This window comes from Alligator sinensis, unplaced genomic scaffold (genome assembly GCF_000455745.1).
Source record: "Alligator sinensis unplaced genomic scaffold, ASM45574v1 scaffold760_1, whole genome shotgun sequence".
Lineage (NCBI taxonomy): Eukaryota > Metazoa > Chordata > Crocodylia > Alligatoridae > Alligator > Alligator sinensis.
In genome coordinates this window covers 2,301,194-2,323,172 of record NW_005841989.1, presented here as the reverse complement: position 1 = coordinate 2,323,172, position 21,979 = coordinate 2,301,194, and the positions used below count along the sequence as shown (strand labels likewise).

At 48.8% G+C, this 21,979-nt stretch overlaps 1 protein-coding gene across 23 annotated transcripts in view; it reads left to right on the top strand.

Moving 5' to 3' along the window:
* The window catches only part of ST3GAL4 (ST3 beta-galactoside alpha-2,3-sialyltransferase 4), a 188,024-nt gene that overhangs the window by 162,443 nt on the left and 3,602 nt on the right, over positions 1–21,979 (top strand). For 20 of the 23 annotated variants that reach the window (XM_025201311.1, XM_014518854.2, XM_025201303.1 and 17 more), the window contains 5 exons: positions 5,494–5,589; positions 7,041–7,230; positions 7,368–7,511; positions 9,026–9,169; positions 12,186–21,963. In XM_025201311.1, the coding sequence (XP_025057096.1) occupies positions 5,494–5,589; positions 7,041–7,230; positions 7,368–7,511; positions 9,026–9,169; positions 12,186–12,272 (661 nt within the window). In that variant the 3' untranslated portion in view covers positions 12,273–21,963. Of the gene's footprint in view, positions 1–5,493; positions 5,590–7,040; positions 7,231–7,367; positions 7,512–9,025; positions 9,170–12,185; positions 21,964–21,979 lie in introns of those variants that run through there. The other 3 variants (XR_003093510.1, XR_003093509.1, XM_025201317.1) reach the window with 3 other exon arrangements.

Genomic DNA, 21,979 nt, shown 5'->3' with positions numbered 1-21,979 from the left:
CTTTCCCTAGTTGCCAGGAGGCTGAAGACCATTTCCACTAGCTGGGGTGCCTCACAATTGCCTTTTCTATCCCTTGCCTGAATGTGGTTAAAATCCTTTATCCAACCTTTGGATCAATATGTGGAGACATGGAGTTTGTCTCCTAGTCAGGGAGAACAAATACCTGTTTGGTGGGTGCCTCTGGCTTCTGCAGGGGGGAGCTGATGCTGGCTGGCACCTTGATGTCAACATTGGTATAACTAGGAGACAGTCTTCCCTCAAAGGTCTGGGTGTAATGAGTAGTAACTGCTGGGCCTCACAGCACACAAAATGGGGACTTAATTATTTATGATATGTCTCTAAGGCTCCTATTGCTATGGTGTCTGGAGCTGGCTTGACAGCTCACACCAGATGAGGGAAGCAAATGTTCAAAAAAATTAGCAGATCATTAAAAGCAAGGCATGTCCTGTTAGTGCTCTGCAGGGTGGTCCAGGTGCCATAGGTGCCTAATCTCACTCACGTGCTAGGCAACATGCAAAAGGGCTGGGGAGGCAGAGCGCATTGAGCTTACAGGGAATGAACTGCTCAGGACCCCCAACTGCAGAGTGGCATGAGAAGAAGAGTCCTCCTCTTGAGGAGATGACTTAAGTGCAGAGCTTCTGAGAGCTTGTGAGATGACTCTAGGTCTCCTAGGCAGGGGTGGCTACTGTCTGGGTGTATCTGTCCTCCTTGATGCTGGATCAAGTGAGGTCAGTTGTCATTGAGGTCTAGGTCAGGCTCCTGGTTCCAGAGGGGATGGTAACTGGGATTGGAGACCAATTTGGGGTTTGTTGCTCCCCTTTGCTCTGGCTACAGTGCACCAAAGGCTGATACTAGTAGGAAGGAAGTTGAGAATCTGGCTCTGAGGTACTGAACCACCTGCCCCTGTCCCTGCAGAAGGATGTGACCCTGCAGTTGCTGGGCTCTGATGTCTCCTTTGTGCATTTCAAAAAAGTTCTTCCTGGCAACTGTCCTTGAGGATGAGGAAGAGCAGGTACCAGGAGATGGGACCCCAGGCCCTTTAGAGTTTTTTCTCCACCAGTGCTCAGAAAACAGGGATGCAGAGGTAGGAGGAAGGGCCCTGAGACTAATTCTGAATTTCTACAAGGTGCCTGTATGAGAGACCCTAAGTGTTGGAGTGGGGGGGTCAGTGCTGAAGGTAGTGGGATATACCTCAATGCCTCCAGTTGATCTCTTGTTGATCCTTGTGTCCTGCTTGCCCCTCTTCTCTTACCTTTCTCTTGTGTGAAATGTGGAGCATCATCATGGCTCCCTGTCCCCAGGCCTCTCCCCTGCTGCCTGGTCTTTGCTGTCCTCCTTGGCATGGGCTCACATGCACATCTACTCTGCAGTTTGGGGGCCAGGCTTCAGCTTCTGCAGATGCACCTGAGCTAGCTCTACTCTCATTGGGCAGTGTAAACCACTCCACCATCATTAGTACCTGTACTAGCCAGTGTAGAGCTAGCTCCTATGCCAGATGTGGTTATGCCTCTGGATTGGGCTGAATACATTGCCTGGCCTCCCTGTTTGTTGTAAGAAGAACTTAATGGTGCTATGCAGAGCCAAGCATATCAGAGACACACACCTGCCTGCCAGCCCACTGGTTTTCTAGGTCCAGGCCCTTGCAGAGCTCTGCTATAGCCCAGCCCAGCATTGGGATAGTGTCTTGGACCTCTTTCAGGACATGTTGTCATGGTGTTGCAACCCCTGCCAGTGCTCAGGGTGTGTGTGTTGGCATTAATATGAAGTAGATCACTGCACGCCAACTTGGGACAAAATGAACTGTTGTTTTTGACTAAGGGTAACGAGCTGAAGTGTCAGTCAACCATTTCCCTGGAGTAATAGCCAGTGGGGACGTGACTTGTGTGACTGCCAAGTGCTGTGCCCATTCTTGAGGTCTCTGCTTGCCTGAGCAAGCACAGGGGTTGCAGGACATGGATGAGAAGTATAGAACAAGCAGTCTTGTTTTCTGTGAAGACCAGTGTAGCTGGCATAAGGAGCAGAGCCCAGATCAAACCCAGACCAGCTCCAGCCCCACCTGTCTACAGCATGGGTCCAAATGGCAGCTGGGGGAGGTCTGGAGATCTGGCAAACTAAGGGGCTGGGGAATGTAACCAGACTTGTCCTAGTGTCACACCCAGTATTGCCAACTCCACCGTGCCAAAAATCTCAAGCCAAACTCTTAAAAAATCAAGAGATTGGCATGTAAACTATGAAATACTATTTTTGAAGTCTGTGTGTGTGTGTGTGTGTGTGGGGGGGGGGTTATTTCTGAAGGTGTGTAGGTGTGTGTTGGGGGTTTGGGGCCCTGAGAGGGAGGATCCCCGCACACCCTGGCAGGATGTGGGGTACAGTGGGTGAGGAGTGAGGAAGCAGCAGGGCTGGGGGGGGGCTGTGGCTTGGGAGTGAGGGGCAGACACACAGAAACACTGACAGCACCCAGCCAGTAAGTGGAGATAGAGGGGTGGGGGGACAGAGAAGGGGTGGAGGGAGATTGAGGGCCCCCACAGTGAAGGAGGGAGTGGGGCAGGAGCAGGGGCTGGGGTGAATGGAGCCCCAGGGTGGGGGGTGGTTGTCCAGAGGCTTGGGGGGGTGGGCTGGGGTGAATGGAGCCCCAGGGTGGGGGCTGGTTGTCCAGAGGCATGGGGGGGGGGGATGCAGCCCCCTGCAGTTGTGCAGACCCCTGGGGGAGGCATGGGGGGCATGTGCCCCCTGCAGGGGCAGAGGTGGGTTACCTACTATGGGCTGGGGCTCTGTGCCCTGTTGCCTTTCTCCCGAGAGCTCAGCCACACGATGCCAGTGTGCCTCCTGCTGCTGGGCAGACAGGGAACACACCGCACAGCCAGCATACCCCGTGTCTCCTGCCCATCTGGCAGGCAGCAATGGTGTCGCGTTGCTGCTGGGGCAAAGACAGCAGTGCAGAGCCCCAGCCCAGTGCACACAGCTGAGGGGGGCCACACCACTGCCCCCCTCCCTCCCCACACCTCTGGACGACCCTCCCCAGCACCGGGGCCCCATTCGCCCCAGCCCCTGCTCCTGCCCTACTCCCTCCTTCACTGTGGGGTCCTCGATCTCTCCACCTCCCCTTCACCTCCACAGGCTTACTAACTGGGAAAATCTGGAGATCTTGGCAGTCTCCCAATCGAACCATCAGGAGTTACTTTGATTTAGAAATCCGAAGTCTTGCGATGGTTTGTTACAGTTGGCATTACTGCACTCCCATGGCCAGCAGATGTCTGTAGGGCCAGAGCCTGCTCTCTTCCCTTTCTGTGCATTAGGCAGAAGCAAAAAGACAAGTCTGGCATCAGGAAAAGGGATAATCCTGGGAAGGCCATCAAGTTGAGTGGTCAGGGGCTCATTCCTGATATGATAACAGTGCTTACAGAGTACTTCTCACCCACCTCATGGTACTTTAGCCTTTGCCTCTTGGCTAAACCAGTCCAGATCTATTTTTAAGGGATCCCTGGAAACGGTGGTTAGATGTTTGTCTCTGGGAGCTCCACAGGTATCTGAAGGCAACCATGAATGTGGATTAGTCTTGAGTGCTTTGAAATGTGAAGAATATCAGGCTGGCTAAGTCACTCAGCTTCCATGCTGACCTGTGGATCTCACTCACTGACTGGGTCTGGATTGCAGCCAGGGTTGACATGCAGCTCCCTTCCCCCATCCTAGCATTTGGTACAGGCAGGTTTCTCTGAGCTGCACACTTCATTTTCTCCTGCCAACTTCTGTTATTGCCCAAAGGGTATGGAGGGTATATGGAAGGAGGATGACACTGTGTTTCTGTACAGTTGCCTGCATGAGTCTTAGGACTCTTTTTAGACATTGTACCCACCTGTGTGGTAGCTCCTGGCTTGGGTAGACCACTGGATTAGATGGCCTCTGGAGGCCCCTTCCAGCCTGAATGGATGAGTGCATGAGCAGGATCACAGAAGATATGGCCAAGCAGAGAACAGAAGCCAAATGGCCTCAGTCTAGTGTCTTTCCTGCTGGACCCAGCCTACAAGCAGGTCTCTGTTCTTCCTCTAGTGCCTGCTCCCTGTAACAGGATAAGAGGTTACTATCTTGGCCATCTAGTGCAGTGGTGGCCAACCTGTGACACAGGTAGCCTGTGTGTGGCACACAGCTGATTGCAGAGGATAAAGACAGCACAGTGGCAGATAGGGCAGGGAGCAGAAAGCAAAGCAGCAGATTGGGCAGGGAGCACAGGGCAGGGAGAAATAAGCAGAGCAGCAGACCTGGCATGGAAAGGGGATTGGAGTGACACTCAGGAGGAGTTTAGGACTAATTTGTGGCATGCCTGCAAAACATTGGACCCCGCTGGTTTAGTGGACTTGCTACTTTAGCTCACACAGTAAAGGTACTTGCTTTTAATGTTGGCGGTTCAGGTTGTTGATGACTCAAGTAGGGGGCTCCTTATACCTGCTTCCCACATTTCGGTTACTGAGAGACGTCTGGTCTATGCTACAGATCTTTCCTGGCATACTTCTATCGGCTAGTGGTATGAGCAGATTGTGCCCTCTGTCTGGCAGCTATGCCAGCAAAACCTCTGGTATGGGTGCTGCTGTGCTGGTAGAAGAGGGCTTTTGTTAACTCAGCATCTCTGTAAGTTAGCAAAAACCCGTCTTTTACAAATGTGCCTTCACTAGAGGGCTCTGCCGGCATAGCCCAGGTGACAGTTCTGGCAGCACAGGCTCTGCGGCAGAGACAGCCTGATGTGCAGGCAGGGAGGGTCCTTTGTCCCTGGAAGGCATATGAACAAACTACTGCAAGGTAGAAGGAGGCAGAGTTTACTGCACACCAAATGCTGTGCAATAAGTTGCTGCTAGGATCCCCCCTTCTCCCCAGTATATGAAAGCTAACCCACAGTAACTTAGCCCCCTCATTGAAGGGTAAACTACTGTGGTTTTGCCTTCACTTACTGTGAGGTAAGACTCTGCATATGGGCAATTATCACAGCACTGGTAAAGTCCCTCTCTACTTCCCTCATAGTGACTTGTACATGTGCCTGCACTCTGGGTCCCCAGTTTGAATCTAGCCAATGTGGTAGTGACTGGTAGCTGTTGCCATTTGGTGTCCTGCATTCAAAGGATTAGTTTCTTCTGTTCAGTTCTAGAGGTTGGAGGCAGTGTCTATCTGCCTTGGAAAAATGCCCCTAATAAATGCTCCCTCATCGTTGTGGGAATTTTCAACTTGTATTTCCCTTTGAACCAGTTTGTAAAAATATGGTACTTAAAGATTCAGAGCTGTTGAGGCCCAGATTGTGACCATTAGCCTGCTGTCTGCATAGCCAAGCCATGGGGCTTCACCCAGAACTTGGATCTACAGCAGCAAGCAGGACAGCTCTGTATGGACCCCAAGGGATTCAGGCTTTATTCTGTCCTAACAACTTATAAAGAACTATTCCGGTAAATATAAAGGGAAAGGATAATTGCCTTGAGATGCCAGTGGTTCAAAATGAATTTCCTTTTGTAGCATGAAGTGCCGGAGGTGTGTGGTGGTGGGGAATGGACACCGGCTCAAGAACAGCTCCATGGGGGAAGCAATTAATAAATACGATGTTGTGATCAGGTATGTGAGTATTTGTAGCCCTTCATACAATAAGCCTTCATCTTCCCTACATCCTGCACGTCCCAGAGATCTGCACACAGACAGAAAAAAAACTCCAGGAACCAGTGATACATTCATGGGAAGGAAGAAAACGATGTTAGTTTTACTGTTGAGAGACCAGAACTGAGCTTATGGGGAACGTTGTGTCTGTTCCTTTTCTTTCAAGTTGCCTGCAGACAGTAGCAGAGGCAGAACCCATAAGCAGGACTAGTCATGATGCTGCTGTTCCAATTGCAGGACATTACAGGGGGAAATAGTGACATTCAGTGCCTTGGTCATTCATTTCCTATGATCCCATCATTACAGCTCTACTTAGTGTCTCCCCTGCCCAGTGAAGTCATTTTTCTGTGCTTGTGGCTTTGCCCTGTGGTGAGTAACCAATAGGATGCAATCGGTTCAGTGCTCCTGGCCTTATTTTTAGAAGTGTTGCAAAATTAATGGGTTTGTTTCGGACCAGAGAGGTCTGAACCCTTCCTCTAGCATAAAGTCCCACCTCAGAAATACTTGAGTAGTAGTGAGACTCCTCTGGCTCTTCACCTGGACTTGGCCAAGGGCTTCTTGGATCATTGAGGCATGTTGCTGAACGATGGACATTGCTCCATGTTTGCCAGGGACCAAGAACCTAACCAAAGCATGCTGACATCCATAAGAGCTTTCCTGTCCACTTCCCCAGGCTTTGGTCAAACCCCAAGGACTTCAGACTTCCCTATTCCAGAAATTCAAATCTGTGACTCTCTACACAAATGCAGCCTGGGTGGTGAAGACAAAAACTGACATTTTGGGGTGGGGCTTTTGGGGGTTTGGTGCTGCCAAGACCAGAGAGAAAAGCAGTGTCCAGAGCTCATAGGCCAGTGTAAATGGTCACTGTCTGATTTTAATGGCACTACAAAGGTTAACCTCAACTGAAGACAATGATCCCTTTTGTGTTTTGTTGATCAGTGCCAGTTGCCCTCCATACTGTTCTGTCTGTATAGGTTCTTAAACCACACTTACTGTTGTAGTAGTGCATGTAACAATACCTGTCGTGTATGCAAGCTCTCATCCCATCTCCTGAGGGGGAGAAGGGTGGACAGGGGAGGGTTTATTTTGAAATCTTTCAATATGCATATTAGACGCCCGTTGTTATGTTATGTAAGGCAAATCAAAGAAGAGCACCTTACACCCAGAGCAAGAAAGGTGGGGAAGTATGTGGTGACCCTCTGTTCATGTGGGAGTTCACTCAAGGAGGATGCTGTCTCACACCCTGAGACTGGACCAAGTCCCCTAACCAAGCAAATTCATCATGTCAAAGTACAGTGAACGCGTGATCAGAGCCCCCAAAGCGGTCTTTCCTAGGAATGCTTGCAGGATGCCAAGGGGACAGGTCTTCAAGCAGTGGGAGATGCCTCACATGTCCCCTCTCTCCCCAAAAGGTTGAACAATGCACCAGTTTATGGGTATGAGCAGGACGTTGGCTCCAAGACTACCATGCGCTTGTTTTACCCAGAGTCTGCACACTTCAACCCCAAAAGGGAGAACAATCCAGATACACTGCTGGTCTTGGTGCCATTTAAACCCATGGATTTCCATTGGATGGAGTCCATCCTCAATGACAAGAAGCGAGTGAGTACCATAAGGAGGGTGGGCGAGGCTGGGTATCTTACCTGCTTCATTTGGCTACTGCAGCTAACCCTCCCAGGCTCAGGCCCTGGGACTCCTGTGTAAAGAATGGGACTAACCTTCCTGTTTTCATTTTTCAGGTACGGAAGGGGTTTTGGAAACAGCCGCCTTTAATCTGGGATGCAAATCCAGAGCAAGTGCGAATTCTGAACCCTTATTTTATGGAAATAACTGCTGCTAAATTGCTTAATCTTCCAATGAAGCAACTGCGGAAAGTTAAGCAGGTAAGGGAGCCAGTATAGCCGGGTGAAGGAGAATGAGGGAGACTGGCTGTGCTCAAATTTTAAACCCCAGGGTGTTCACACACAAAACTTGCTAAAAGGGACTTAGTGTCATTGGACAGTTCTGCCTCTTTTTTCCTGGCCCTGTTGTTCCCCTTTTTGACTTGTTGGCCAAGCTGTAAGCTGTTTAAACATAGCTTCCAAAGCTGCTGTCCTTGCTGATTTAGGATGGGAAAGGTCAGTAATTTGCCTCGACCTCTGCTAGTTAACGTCCACACAGTGCTTTGAATATAAAAATGCTAGGGCAGGGGTGGTCAGTCTGTAGCATGAATGCCACAAGTGGCCCAGGCAGCATGTGCATATGGCATGCAAGAGATTGAGGAGAGGACAGGTAGCACTGTAGCATATAGGGCAGGGAGCAGAAAGCAAAGCAGAAGATCAGGGAGGGAGCACAGCCCATAAAGCAGGAAGAAGAGCAGCAGAGCTGACAGAGAGCAGGAAGCAGAGCAGCAAATTGGGCAGGGGAAGGGAATCAGAGTATCGGGGCTAATCTGTGACACATTTGTTAAAAGGCTTGGACCCCAATGTGGTAGGTGATAGTAGTGCAGGGAAATGAATCATGTGTGAGCCTCCAGAGGGGGACATGACCCGAACATTTCTGTCAGCGCCATTTCATTGCTTCCATGCATCCTGCTCTCAGCAAATAAGTGGTGCTGGAATTGAAGGCTGAGATAAGCAGCGAGCAGAGGGGCAGATCTTTCAATTGGTTGTTATTGGTTGACAGTCATACTAATTTCAAAGTGCATGAATGCATTTTCTCTAGTCTCTCTACCAAGGCTCATGTCTTTTAAAAACTACATTTAGCTGAGAAAAGTATCCTGAACATGGCAATTTTATAGGCAAGGGGCAAAGTAACTTCTTAAAGTTTCTAGAGCAGTTTAAGCTGTGCAGGCATGAACAGTAAAGTTCATAGAGCTGTACTTAATCTGTACTTTCTCAATGCCTTGGTCTGTGCAGGGACCTGGCACACAACCAGGGGAGATTCTCCTATCTGAAAAACTCACTGAGCTCTTTGGAAAGTTCATCTGCATCTTGGAATTTGTGGCATAGCGTTTCCCCTCTTGTGCAGTCAAAAATGTTGTATGCTCCATGGGCCTGGTGATGAAAGCTGCAAGACAACATTTAAAGCCCTGTTCTGGAATGGTGGCAACCCCATTACTAGATGTGATGCTTCCTAGTGGGGAAGCAGCCATCCTAAGTGGTGTGTATGTGATGAATTGTGTTGCTGCACCATAAAGTAGCCTGGTATCAGTGGGCCTAGGATCTTGTAATGTCAGCATCCCAAGCCCAAACTATTTGGACTAACTAGTGACAGATTGAGAGTCCTTGGAGCCAGCCACTATGTTACACACACGACCTGTTGCTGGGGGGAGGAGGAGAGAGAAAACTACACCAAACAGCACGGCATGTATGTTTGTCATTGAGTCATGTTGTTTGTCTCTCTATCTCTCTCTCAGAAACCAACAACGGGATTGTTAGCTATCACCTTGGCATTGCACTTCTGTGACGTAGTACATATTGCAGGCTTTGGCTACCCCGATTCTGGCAATAAGAAACAGACCATACACTATTATGAGCAAATCACATTAAAGTCCATGGCTGTAAGTAACTACCTGTATCCCCCTTTGCTTGCTGCTGCTGAACTACCTTCCACCCGTGCTGGGCTGCTCCTGTTACTTTGCAGTTGTGTAGCACCATCTCTCTGAGGATCTTTGGACTTCCCAGAGAGCACTGGGGAAAACGTTATTGCTAACAGCTCATTGGCTGTAACCCTGGATACATTTTCACCTGTGTAATAGCATGAGAGATTTTACCTCCCTATGTTTGTTACCACTGGGAAGTCGCATGGTCATATTTATGACTAGCTTTGAGACATTTGTGAGCAGTGGTACACAATACAGTGATTGTCCATGAATATTGTTTCATTGCCATAGACATAGCTTGAAATTTGGGAGCATTCTCCATACAACTAGTGGGAATACCTAGTATATGAAGAATTTCCCCTTACCATCATTTGTATTTACAGTAATAACTATGAACAGTAGCGTGGCATCTGGGCCTCCATACGTCTGGCACCGTAAGACAGGAAATACCTCCTAAGCTTCTGGAGCAGGGGCCATCTTTTCCTTCCCTGTTTGCATAGCACAAGGTGGTTTTGGGTATGAATGAACTCCTGCAGTGCAAGTAAGGAAGGATGGTTCCTGCCCCAGAGATGCAATGTCATCAAGGCAAACTTGCCAAATGGAGCCAGCCAGCCAGAATGTCTGTATTGTGCTGTTAATGGAGACTTCTGCTGTGTCACAGGCTTGTCTGCGCTGTCAAAATAAGTGATTCCAGAGCTGCTGCATATTGCAGTAACCTGCAAATTATGAAAACAAATTTGAAAAAAGCCTGTGTGATCTTTTTGCAAACACAGTGTAGATGCTGTGTAGGGTCCAAACTCACCTCCTGCCTTTTGGTTTTGAGTACAGTAAGGGGTTCTCATCCTTTTAGCCCTGCAGGCTAGATGAATGGTGCCTTCTGCCTGTGCTGGGCTGGGTTGTCCCTAGGGCTCCTCCTTTTCAGCCCCCACCAATGGAGCTTTTGTTTTCAGAGACCTGCTTCAATTATTCCACCTAGATATGAATCCCTAACACCGGGGAGCCCACAAAACCTGCTTAATAGGCCTGTGCGAATAGGGAACTATTCAATTCAGACTCAGCCGATTCAGATGCTACAGATTTGATTCAGAGATCCGAATAATTTTTCTGATTCGATTCGGCCGAATCGCTTCGGAAAGATTCGGAGCTGATTCGGAGATTTGGCCATAGAGTATAATGGGGAGTCAATGAAACATCTATAACTTTGTTGTCTTTTGGCTGATTTGGATGAAACTTGCAGGGATGGTAGCCCCTGCTGAGAGCATGACATATACCAAGCTTCAAGGAGATGGGTGCAGGGGTGGGGGAAACTGCACCCCAAACTCTTGAAAGCAAAACTCATGTTGTGTGTGTTAAGCCACAGTGGGGTGAAAACTACAGGGATGGTAGCCCCTGCTGTGGCCACAACGCCTGCTAAGTTTCAGGGAGATAGGGGTTTGGGGGAAACTGTACCTCAAGCTGCGGACAAGCAAAACTCGTGACATGGGTGACACTGTGTGTTAAGGCGCAGCAGGGTGAAAGCTGCAGGGATGCTGGCCCCTGCTAAGGCCATGACACCTGCCAGCTGTTAAGGAGATTGGTGTAGGGGGTTCTGGGGCCCTGTACCCATAGCTGCTGACAGGCAAAACTCGTGCCAGGGGTGCTTGTGTAACTGACTGTCTCTGTCTTGGTGCAGAAGCAGTTCCCAGCTCTGTATTGATTCTTTCCTCTCCTTAAATCTGTGGTTTTGTAGGTGTTAATCCTTGCCCCCCCGGTGCCCTGAGACACAGTTGCACAAGTCCCCATGTCATGAGTTTTGCCTGTCAGCAGCTAGAGGTGCAGGGCCCCAGAACCCAGAAGCCCCTGTAACTATCTCCTTGACAGCTGGCAGGCTTTGTGGCCTCAGCAGGGGCTAGCAGGCCTGCAGCTTTCACCCCGCTGTGCCTTAACACACAGTGTCACCCATGTCACGAGTTTTGCTTGTCCGCAGCATGAGGTACAGTTTTCCCCCAAACCCCTGCACCTATCTCCCTGAAACTTGGCAGGTTTTGGCCACAGCAGGGGCTACCATGCCTGCAGTTTTGACCCCACTGTGGCTTAACACACGTGTGTGACATGTGTTCTGCTTTCAGGACTTTGAGGTGGAATTTCCCAGAAACCCCTGCATCTATCTCCTTGAAACTTGGCACATGTCATGCTCTCAGCAGGGGCTACCATCCCTGCAAGTTTCATTTGAATCAGCCAAAAGACAACAAAGTTATAGATATTTCATTGATTCCCCATTATACCCTATGGCCGAATCTCCAAAGCTTTTCCGAAACAATTCAGAAGCTCTGAATTGATTTGGAAAGCCTAACGCTTCCAGCGATTCAATTCGGATTCATAGATTCAACCTCTGAATCGTCTCCAAATCCAAATCATGATCTGAAGCTTTGCACAGCCCTACTGCTTAACCCTTTCATAGCAGAACTAATACCTGTCAGCAGAGTGGATTGCTCCAGGTAAACTATCATGCTTTTATCAACTCATGAACCATAGCAAAGATTTCTCCAATCCAGAGATCAAGTTAATCAGTTCAGCTGCTGATTTAAACAACAGACTTCTCAATGGAGAGTCACTTGATTGTTTTTTCTGTTGATCCAATAGCAATATCAATAATTTTCCTTTTGCATCAACTTGGTGTCCCAGATCCTTAGTCACAGGTTTTTTCATTTATTTTGCCAATGGGGTAACTGTAGTGTAGTGGCTTATTCTCCAGATTCCCTGAATACTATTGCAGTTGTATGTACTTAGTAGGAAACTCTTTAAAATGTTTTAAAGCATTTAAAAAAGTTTTAAAAGCTTCAATAAAACAGAGCACCATGAATGATGAGAGTAGGATTGAGATGAGTGGAAAGTCTGAAACAGGCACACAGCCCTTCATACCTACCTAGGTTTCTATAAGGATGCTCCTCACTATGGTGCATGGAAAACCAGTCTTCTTTTTTGTATTTCACAGGCTTCGGAGCACAATGTCTCTCATGAGGCATTAGCTATAAAGAAGATGCTTGAACTGAGAGTTGTCAAGAACCTCACTTACTTCTGATGGGACCATGGACTGGAATTACCTGCAAATTGTCCGGGCAGTTTAGAGTCTGCCATGGCTGCCTGTCACTGAGAGCCTCCCAACACCCATTGGCTTGGAGACACCACCATAGCCTTTGGCTCTTGCATATTGGCCTCAAATATGCTCCTTGCTCTTGGCAGTGTTGGTAGCTAGGGATAATGATGGCCCTGGAGAAGGTGGGCAGAGGGGGAAGGGCTGGTCCCTGGGGCTGTTGAGTCCTCCTTGCCTTGGGCAATGATACTCTTATCTACATTGTGTCAAGACTTTCGAAGTAGAGGCCTCTGAAGTCTTCATTGTCATGGGATGGATTAATCATGTTGGGGCCAGTCCAGCACTGACTTTTAGGCCTTCAGCATGGCACAATGAGGCACTTCCTATGGGATAGACCATTCCCATGGCTTGCTGCTACACTGACTACTTTGGCCTCCAGCTCTTCACAGAGAACTTTAGCTGTTCTACCATGCTCTTTAATTTAACCACCTACAGCATTTCCCTTGGAGAGGATGGGCTTGAATGAAGGACTTTAAACTTCTCACCAGATTGGTTTGCTCTTTGAGTCTGAATGAGGCAAAGGGTGCCAGTTTGCTTCCTGACCCCAGTCTGGGGGCTGGCTTTGGGAAGCCTGAAATGGCACCAATTGTGAATATTATTTTGAGAAGGGAGGATGCCTTACAGTATTTTGCGGTGAATATTGATACCAAAACACTGAATTGGAGCAGAACTTCCTGGGTTTGGGGAATTGGAAATCCGTGTCCATGGACCGGGAGCATGTGGGTGTGTGAGTGTCCATTCCAGCATCTACTTGCTGTGGGTGGTTCTGTTACCCAGGAGAAAATCTTTGGGTAAATGTTGGGGTCCATTTTTCCTCTCTCCAGTGCAGGAGAGCTAGTGAACAGTGCTCACTGAAAAAGGTTTAAACTAAAAGGTGGAGAGTGTGGTTAACCAGAGGATTGGAAAGCATCACATCATTTTCAAATGACAGAAGTAAGATGAAGAGTAGGAGTTTTCATCCTGTTATATAGGATGATGGCTGGTAAGAACTTAAACCAGAGAGCTTTCAGATGGATACACAAGCACTTTGTTTGGAGGAAGAACTGTGGGCTTTTCAAGGAGCTAGCACCTGGTGTAGCTCTGCTCTGAGGCCAGGATGGGTGGAGCCTTCTGCTCCACAACTTGGACATGTATGAAGTTTGGGGAAATACTGCATTTTTCTGTTTTTTAACTCGTGATCCAGCTGTTCCAGTTTGCATCTCAAGTGCTTATATTGCAGGTGAGAAGAGCCAGATTAATGGCCCTGGAGATCAGAGTTCTTGGTTGAGCTTCAGAGCCAGCTCCACATGTGCAGCAGGACTGGATGTCCCTGCTCTCCTGCTCCTACCCAATGTGCCTTAGCGCTGTCCTGCAGGCTTTGAGGGGAGGCCGGTCTCCGTAACTTGTGCAATCCTTGCCCTCCCTGCCAAGATTGCCAATGAAGAGGGTGATTGGGATGTGGACAGTTTACTGGAACGGTTCTCTTGGTCAACATTTGATCCTGAACTGGGGGTCAGTGATGCACGCTGCCGAATTCTAGGTTGCCCTGTCAACTGGGGAGGGGGAGGGCATGTCAGTTCTTCCACTGAACTAAAGGGGCTCAGACCTTATGGATCAGAGTAGAAAACTCTCTCTTGAGCAGGCTGCATTGTAGCTTGGTGCTCGTTAATTTAAAATTAACATTAATTTAAAATTATTTATCTTGGAAGTGTAGATATCTATTGCAGAGTGCGTTATATGTTTGGTTGCAGTGAGTGAGTTCATTGTGGGTTCAATGACAAACAATTTTATTTGACAGTGTTGAAACGTTATTGTCTTTCTACTGTGACACGCTGGGGGGGAGGTTAACTTTGGGGATATTCCCTGTGAACCCATTCCCAGTTCAAGGCATGGAATTGACTGCTCCTGCTGTCCACAGAGGCAGAGGAAAGGGATCGCAACTTGGGCAAATGTCTGTCTGTAAAGTGCTGATATCATCACTGAGTATCCATTCCCAGATCCACTGAAAGACTCTTGTGGACTTTGTGTGTTGGGTCCCCAAATCACTTTGTACCACTCAAAAGCTATGTCCTCCTTTTTCTGTAGTGACAGTGTCCTACCTAGGGTTCCACCTTGCGTATTGCTCAAGGGCATGCTTAGGATAACAAAAGCTTGGCCATATCCTTCCTTTTTTCCCCACTTCCCACCAGTACAATGCCATTGCTTACCTTGCCAGCCTATGGAGCAGGACTCTGGAGACCATTTGCAAATCCATGTCTCTTTATTGGTCAGCAAGTTGTGCCAGTCCCTGTTTCTGTGCCTGTGATGCAGGGCACCACTGATGTAGTGATACTGGCTTTGCCCATCCCTACTTACTACTCCACTGGATGCCAGTGTGGTAGCTCCATGAGGCTCACTCATCTGAAATGAAGCAGGCAGGAGCTTAGCTCAAGTAGCTTGAGCTTCTCATCCCTGCCTCATTTGGCTCCTGCTCTCTCACTTCCTTGCATGTGCTGGATTTGCTGTGGAGGTAACTGCGACTGAGCAAGAGAGCTATAGGCAGTGCCTAACTGTGACAGATATCTGGCAGTGCTGCAGACCCTGCTGGCTAAGCACATCTGGCTCATTTGGGGACCCACCAAGCTGATGCTGCTCCATCAGTGAACAATGGCTCCTTGTAATTCCTGTGTAGGTCCTAGTTCACATTTCAGGGAGGATACACTATGGGTAGGCCTGAAAAGGGGACATTTTACCTTACTGTTCCACTGTGTGTTTCTCTGTATCTGGGCTACAGCTGGTAAGTCACCTCCAAACAACTACTTCCAGTGGCAGCTGCAGGCACCATGTGGCCCCGGAGGCTGTGGGAGCCCTAAGTCTCTCAGAAATGATCTGGAAAACTCTGGCTTTGCCCTCTCCTGGTTGATATTCTGGTTCTTAGTCTATGCACTATGAGTCATCAGTGCAAATTGTACAGCAGCTTTTTCTCAGTCAGCATTTAAAACTTAGAACCAAATTCTGCTCTCATCTGTGCTAGTGTTAATGAAGAGTCTCCAGTTAACTCAGTGGAATTGCTCCGAATTTGACACTGGTGGAACTGGGAGCAGAATTTGACCCTTGGTATTGAAGGTGGCTACACCTGGAGTTATTTAAAAATAACTGTTCAGGAATGGTAGTTCTTAAATAACTGCATGGGTGGACACGCTCATTCCAGAACGAGGGTGTAGCAGATTGTCCCTGAGCTTTTATTTTCCCTGGGGCAAACTTGTCCCCACAACATCAGTAATAAAACAAACAAACCTGATTAACAAACGAACAAAGGATTAATCCAAAACCCGCGGTCCTTCCTTGGACCTGGAGAGGGCAACCCCAGCTTTATGCTGTCCCCTCAGCACCACAGTCTTCCCTCCTTAACTCCCTTCCCTAGGAGCTTTTAACTTCTTTTGTGGCCAAGCAGTCATCCCTGTCAGCTGGTCCCATGCCCCTGACCAGGCAGGCTATTTCCCCTGGCACCTGGACTCCCAGCTGCACATCCTCCCTTCCAAGAGTTGAACCCAGGATACACTCTTCCCTTTCTTCAATCCCCACCCTCTCTTGGAAGAAGAAGTTTGTATTTGGGTGTGCCGACACAGGGCTGTGATGTGTCGTAAAATCAAAAGGCTTCAGGGACAGGTACCACCTTGTCAACCAGGGGGCGGTCTCCTGCATGGCATTAAGCAATGTTAAAGGGGGCATGGTCAGTGACCCAACGAAACTGGGTCTCTAGGAGATAGTAGCAGAGGGTCTCAACCACCCACTTCATTGCTAGGTGCTCCTTTTCTATGCCAGTATACTTCTGCTCCCAGGGAAGCAGTTTTGTGCTGAGATGCAGAATGGAGTGCTCTCTATCCTCAGTCTCTCAGGAGAGAACCATCCCCAGGCCTTACTCTGAGGCATCTGTCTGCAATATGAATATTTATGTTAAGGACGGGTGTACTGCATAGCAGCTGTTTTACTGTCCCAAACACTGTCTTACATTTGGGTGATCACTGAATCCTTTTCAGTGCTCCCTTCCATGGCAGGCCAGTCACTGGGGCTGTGATAGCTGCAAATTGTAGGACAGGTCTCCAACCTTTTTATGGTGAAAATCACTTTTTTTTAAAGTAAAGAGCACCCCAGGATCCACCGCCCCTGCCCTGCCTCACAGAGAAGCCGCTCGGGCTCTGACCCCACTCACCCAGCCCAGCCAGCAGGGGGTGTGGCTAAGCCCAGCCACATACATCCTGGTGCTCCCTCTGACAGACTGAAATCGACTGTCAGAGGCTCCACAATTGACCAGTCAATAGAGATTGACTGGTTGGTGACCAGTGTTGTAGGATGAATCACCAGTAGTAGCTTGCCAAACCCAGAAGTGGCTTCACTTGCTTTTTGGTTGTTGGTATTAGTGCTTCCACCAAGGGCTTTACTTTGTTGACTAGGGGCCTGATTTTACCATTGCCCAGAATATATCCCAGGTATCTAGTCCCCATGTACCCCAGGTGACATTTAGTTGGGACCAGCTTCTTGTATCAACTACAACACTTCTTTCACCTGTTGGAGGTGGTCCACCCATGTGTTGGTAAATATTACCACGTCATCCAGATAGACAGCCTCATATACCTAGTGCGAGTGGAGTACTTTGGCCATTATATTGGAAGGTCACTGGGGCCCCGTGTAGACCAATAGATAAAGTCTGGAAGTGGTAGAGTCCCCAGGGTGTTGCAAAGGCTGTGATTTCCTGAGACCCAAAGTAATTTGCCAATATCCTTTGGTCAAGTCCCGGTGGTTTTACACACACACACACACACACACACACACACACACTCTTTGTGTTACCTATTCCCTCCACCATTTCATCTATTCTGAGCATTGGGTATATGTCACATTTTGAAACTGCATTGACTTTGTAGAAGTCAACGCAAAACTGGATGGTGGGGTTGGTCATTGACACCAACACAATTGGGCTACTCCACTCACTGGTCAATTATTCTATTACCTCAAGTCCAACATCTTAACTTCTTGTTTTACTATTTCTGTCAGTCATGCTGGAATTCTTAAGTGTCCTGTGTTCAATTAATTCAGTCCAGCCTGGACTTGCTGTAAACACCTCTTTAAATTCTTCCAAGAAGTTTTTGATTTCAGGCTGTTGAGTCAGGGTCAAAGTCAATAGCCTGGGCCAGTTATTGGAAATGGGATGGAATCCAGAATCCCCAGGGCAGCTTCCACCAAACACTTGGAGACCAGACAGGCCTCTTGGGCTTTCCAGGGCTTTAACAGGTTAATGTGGTATACCTATGAACCCCACGGTTTCCCTACTAGACAAACTTCATAATTTACCTGTTCTACCCTCTGCAGGACCTCAAAAGAGCCTTGCCACTTCACCAGTAACTTACTCTTGGAGGAGGGGAGCAATAGTAGGACTCGGTCCCCTAGCTGGTAGATCCAGAGCCAAGCATTTTTATTGTATTGCTGCTGCTCCTGTTGGGCTGCTTTGAGATGTTCCTTGTGAGGGTCCTCACCAGGTCTAATCTTTCCCAAAGCTTCAAAACCTATTGAACTACATTTTGTGCATCTGTCCTCTGGGCCTGCCAGGACTCTTGCAGGAGGTCTAAAATGCCCTAGGGCTGCCTTCTACACAGTAACTCAAAGGACAAAAAAGCCTGTGGAAGACTGGAACTTCTCATATGGTGAACAACAAGTAGGGTAATAACTGATCCCAATTTTGCAGCTCCTCTGAGACAGATGTCCTCAACATACCCTTCAGTGTTCAGTTAAGCTTTTCAGCCAGGCCATCCATTTGGGGATGATATACTTGAAGTTCTTACTAGACGGACCTACTCAATTTGTGATTTTGCAGATTTCATGGAAATTGTGAAATGCGGCATTATTTGTGAAATTGGGCAACATCCATGAAACCTGCCAAAAAAAATCTTATTAAAAATAAAATGCTGGTTCCCTGGTGGGGAGCCAGTGGCCTGACCATGTAGCCCACTGGGGGGGAGGGGGGTGGTGCCAGAGTGAAGGGGAGTAGCCAAGATGGTGGCCACCACAGTCCGTTGCTGACTGGCTGAGATGGCTGCCTGTCATGCAGCCCTGCCCCTCTACCAATCAGTGACTAGGGGCAGGGCTGCACAATGGACAGCCCTATTAACCAATCAGTGAGGAGGGGCAGGGCCTCTCAGCCAGATTCATGGGGTGGGGCCTGTTGTTATAAGCCCATAAAAATGGTGATCCATTCAAAGGGTATGGTGACCAATGGGACAGGCACCAGTGGGCTCTTATGAGCGAGCCAGGGGGCAACCAGCTGGCACTCAGGGTAGGATGCACAATAGCCTTTCATTTCCTGATATACCCCAAGCCAAACAAAACCTTATCAGCACTTTATCCTAGATCTTTTCCACTCCCAAATGGTCCTCCCCCACTCCATGGTGCACCATGTGCCAGTTTCAGAAACTGGCCACAGTACTGTTTCAGGACTAACAGTTGGAACCACCACACCATTGTGACTTTGTCTTTGGTTACCCTCACCAGGCGGTCCTCCTGCAACTCAAAATGGAGGTTCTGGGCTGCCAAACTTGCATCCACTATGGCCCCATTGGCCTGTCCCAGCCATCCATACAGAGGGGCATGAACTGGATCCTTCCTTTGATCATAAATGAAATCTTGGCCTTCCCTCACCTGATCTAGTCCACCCTCTCGATGATTGCCTGGGGTTCCCTGACCCTCTGTTTCCTTTGGAGGGCAGTTCAGATCATATTGAACCTTGACCCCTTTTCTTGAGCATTTCCTCCAGCTGATATGGTCCTCCTGCCTGAATTGCTGTCACTGTTTGACTTGGGTCAAGTCCAAAAAGCTCACGATCCAAAAAGGGAAATATCTCCCTTTGTTCTGGTTCCATGAGATTAGGGTCAGCCTGGGTTTTAACAATTTTTTGGGTCAGCTATATCAACTTGACCACCGAGCCCCAATTTCGCTCTACTACCACTGTTATATGACTTTCCTGTCCCCTGATGGTCAGGTTTAGGTGGATTATGGGGTAGGGTGAGTTATTCCCATGAATGAAGGTGGCACATGCATATTCATTAACCAGGATGTTTGTTGGACTCAAACTGCTCATGTACAAACATCTGACCACGGGGACATCCCTTACTTTTACAGGGACCATATATCCTCTTGTGTCTGGGCTCTCTCACTTTGCCTTCGAGACAGGCATGGGAGTACCCACAATCCATCTGGTGGCCTTTCTTTTCAAATTGGAAGCATGTCATTGAAGCCCCTCTTCCTTTGCTTGGGCTGTAGGGATGTCCCAGGTGGCTTTCTTCTCTGGTGGGCCTGTTCAAGGGCTCTCCTCCTGCCTGGGGCCTCAGAGGAGATGGCGGTAAAGCACCTATTTGAGGCTTGCCTAGAAACCCAGCCTGTTTGCCCTGGAGCCCCAGCTTCCCCAAGGATCCCAGCAGTCTAACTCCACCCCCATGAAGTCCTCTGTCTTCTATGTGGCTTCCTCCAGGCTGGCCACCTAGTAGTGGTACACCCACCTCCAGGCTTTTAGTGGGAGGCTGGTGCAGAACTGTTCTAAAGTCACTAGTTCCATGATCTGTCCAGTTGACCCAGAGTTCAGATTTAGCCAGCAAATGCACAAGTCCTTTGGCTTCTGGATCATGGCACAGGGCCATGCATTTGGGTGCAAAGTCTCTTTTCAAAACTTGCAGATAGTCCTCTTCTTTGAGACCCAACCAATCCAGTATGGCTGCTTTAAGTATCTTGTAATCCTGGGCTGAATCTGGTCCCAGGGCCTGGCAAGGTGCCTGTGCTTCCCTGGTTAATAGAGGGCCCCCTCTCACAGCCTACGTGTCCCATGGCCACTGATAGATCTCTGTCACCTGCTCAAAAGTTGTGAGGAAAGCCTCTGGGCCATCTGCAGGTCCCACATTGGTGAGGACTACACTCTCCAGCCTTGGGGAATCCAGTGACTCACCCACAGGGGTGCAACTCCATCTTGCCGCTCCATCTCGTTGCACTGCTCCATTGCAGTTTCAGGAATTCCTCCTGCTGCTGCTGCTCTCTTTGGAAGTGTTGTTGTTGGAGCTGTTGAAACAGCTGCTGCCATTGCTGCTGCAGCCTCTCCAGCCATTTCAGCAGGGTTTTGGTCTCCATGGCTGATGCTGATTTTAAAATGCCCTCATTCTCCACCACACGTAGTGGGTTGTCACTGAACTTTGATTTTCCTTGGAGCAAACTTGTCCCCACAGCAAACAACATCACTAATAAAAACAAAAATGCAAACAACAAAGGGTTAACTCAAAACCTGCCATCCTTCCATGGACCTGGAGAAGGCACCTCTGGCTTTGTGCTGCCTCCTCAGCTCCCCTCCCTGGGAGCTTTAACTTCCTCTGTGTCCAGGCAGTCATCCCTGTCAACTGGCTGTGTGCCCCTGAGCAGGTAGACTATTGCTCATTAACCCCCCACAACTGGACTTCTGTCCCTGAGCCATGCACCTGGTTACAGAGGGCCTTTTTCCAGGTAAATCTGTATTAAAAGCAGGTTACGCAAAATCAGACCAAGGCAGTCTTGTTCTAGAATAAACACGTATACAGATGTGGTTATTCAGGAGTAGCTATTGCACTTTAAATTCACTCTCCAGCTTAATCTGAATTAATTCAGTGTGTCAAGCCTCTTCAAAGTTGCTGTCCAGATGCTGATCAAACTTTGCAGCTCTCTTGTTGGCTACCATGGGATAATCAGTGTCATTACTTAAGAAACTGAGACTGAGGTCCTCATGCTGGTCCTTGCTGCTGAGTCTGCTGGAGCCAGGACTGGCAGAGGAATCCTTACTGCCAGCCTGCTCCTCAGTTCCCTGGACCATGCTGTCTGTAGGTGGAGTTCCAGATGGCTCTGGTTGGAAGCACAATGGGAGGCAGAACTAGCTGGGTTGGAGGAAGCCAGATGAGATGAGAAAAGTTCCTTAGGCTGCAAAACTTAGTTACATGAGAGCCATGGGAAGAGTTAGGGTTGAATGCACTGCCATGACCTGTGAAGCCAGGTACCCAAGGCAGAGCTGGGCCTCGTGTGGATTATGGCGCGGTCCCTTGGGCTGCTGAAGGGGTGTGAAAATGCAGGTTCTATCTGTGACTTGCCCAGGGAGGATTGAGCTGGTAGAGCTTGCTCTTACCCCAACTGGCCCCAAGACATCCTGCCTCAAGAAGGGTGCCAGGACAGAGCTCTGCTTTGGGGAGTCTTAGCTCTTGGCTGGGCTGCTGGAGCATCCATGTAAAGTTACAGCAAGCCCTAAGCTTCCCCAGTTTCTGACAGAGGAGCTTCAGACTGGCCTTCAGCATCAACAAGAATTTTAACCAGTTCCCTGCCTCCTCTTCCCCTGCCCTATCCCCACGCTCCCCTGCACTTAGAACCTCACTGCAGGGGAGAATCTGCCTCAAGACTTCCACAGGACCTAGGGCCAGCACAGCCAGTGAATCAGAACAACACTCCATGGTGGAATCCTGGAAATGGACTTCTGCAGCTGCGCTTTCTTTCTGGGAGAGGGATAAGGGCCCCCACCCACTCTCCCAGTCCCCCCCGCCCTCCAACACAGCTGCCCCATCCGGCCCTACTCCTGGTTCTTTTTAAAAAAAAAAAAGACCTGATTCACTGGCTCCTGGTGGGGG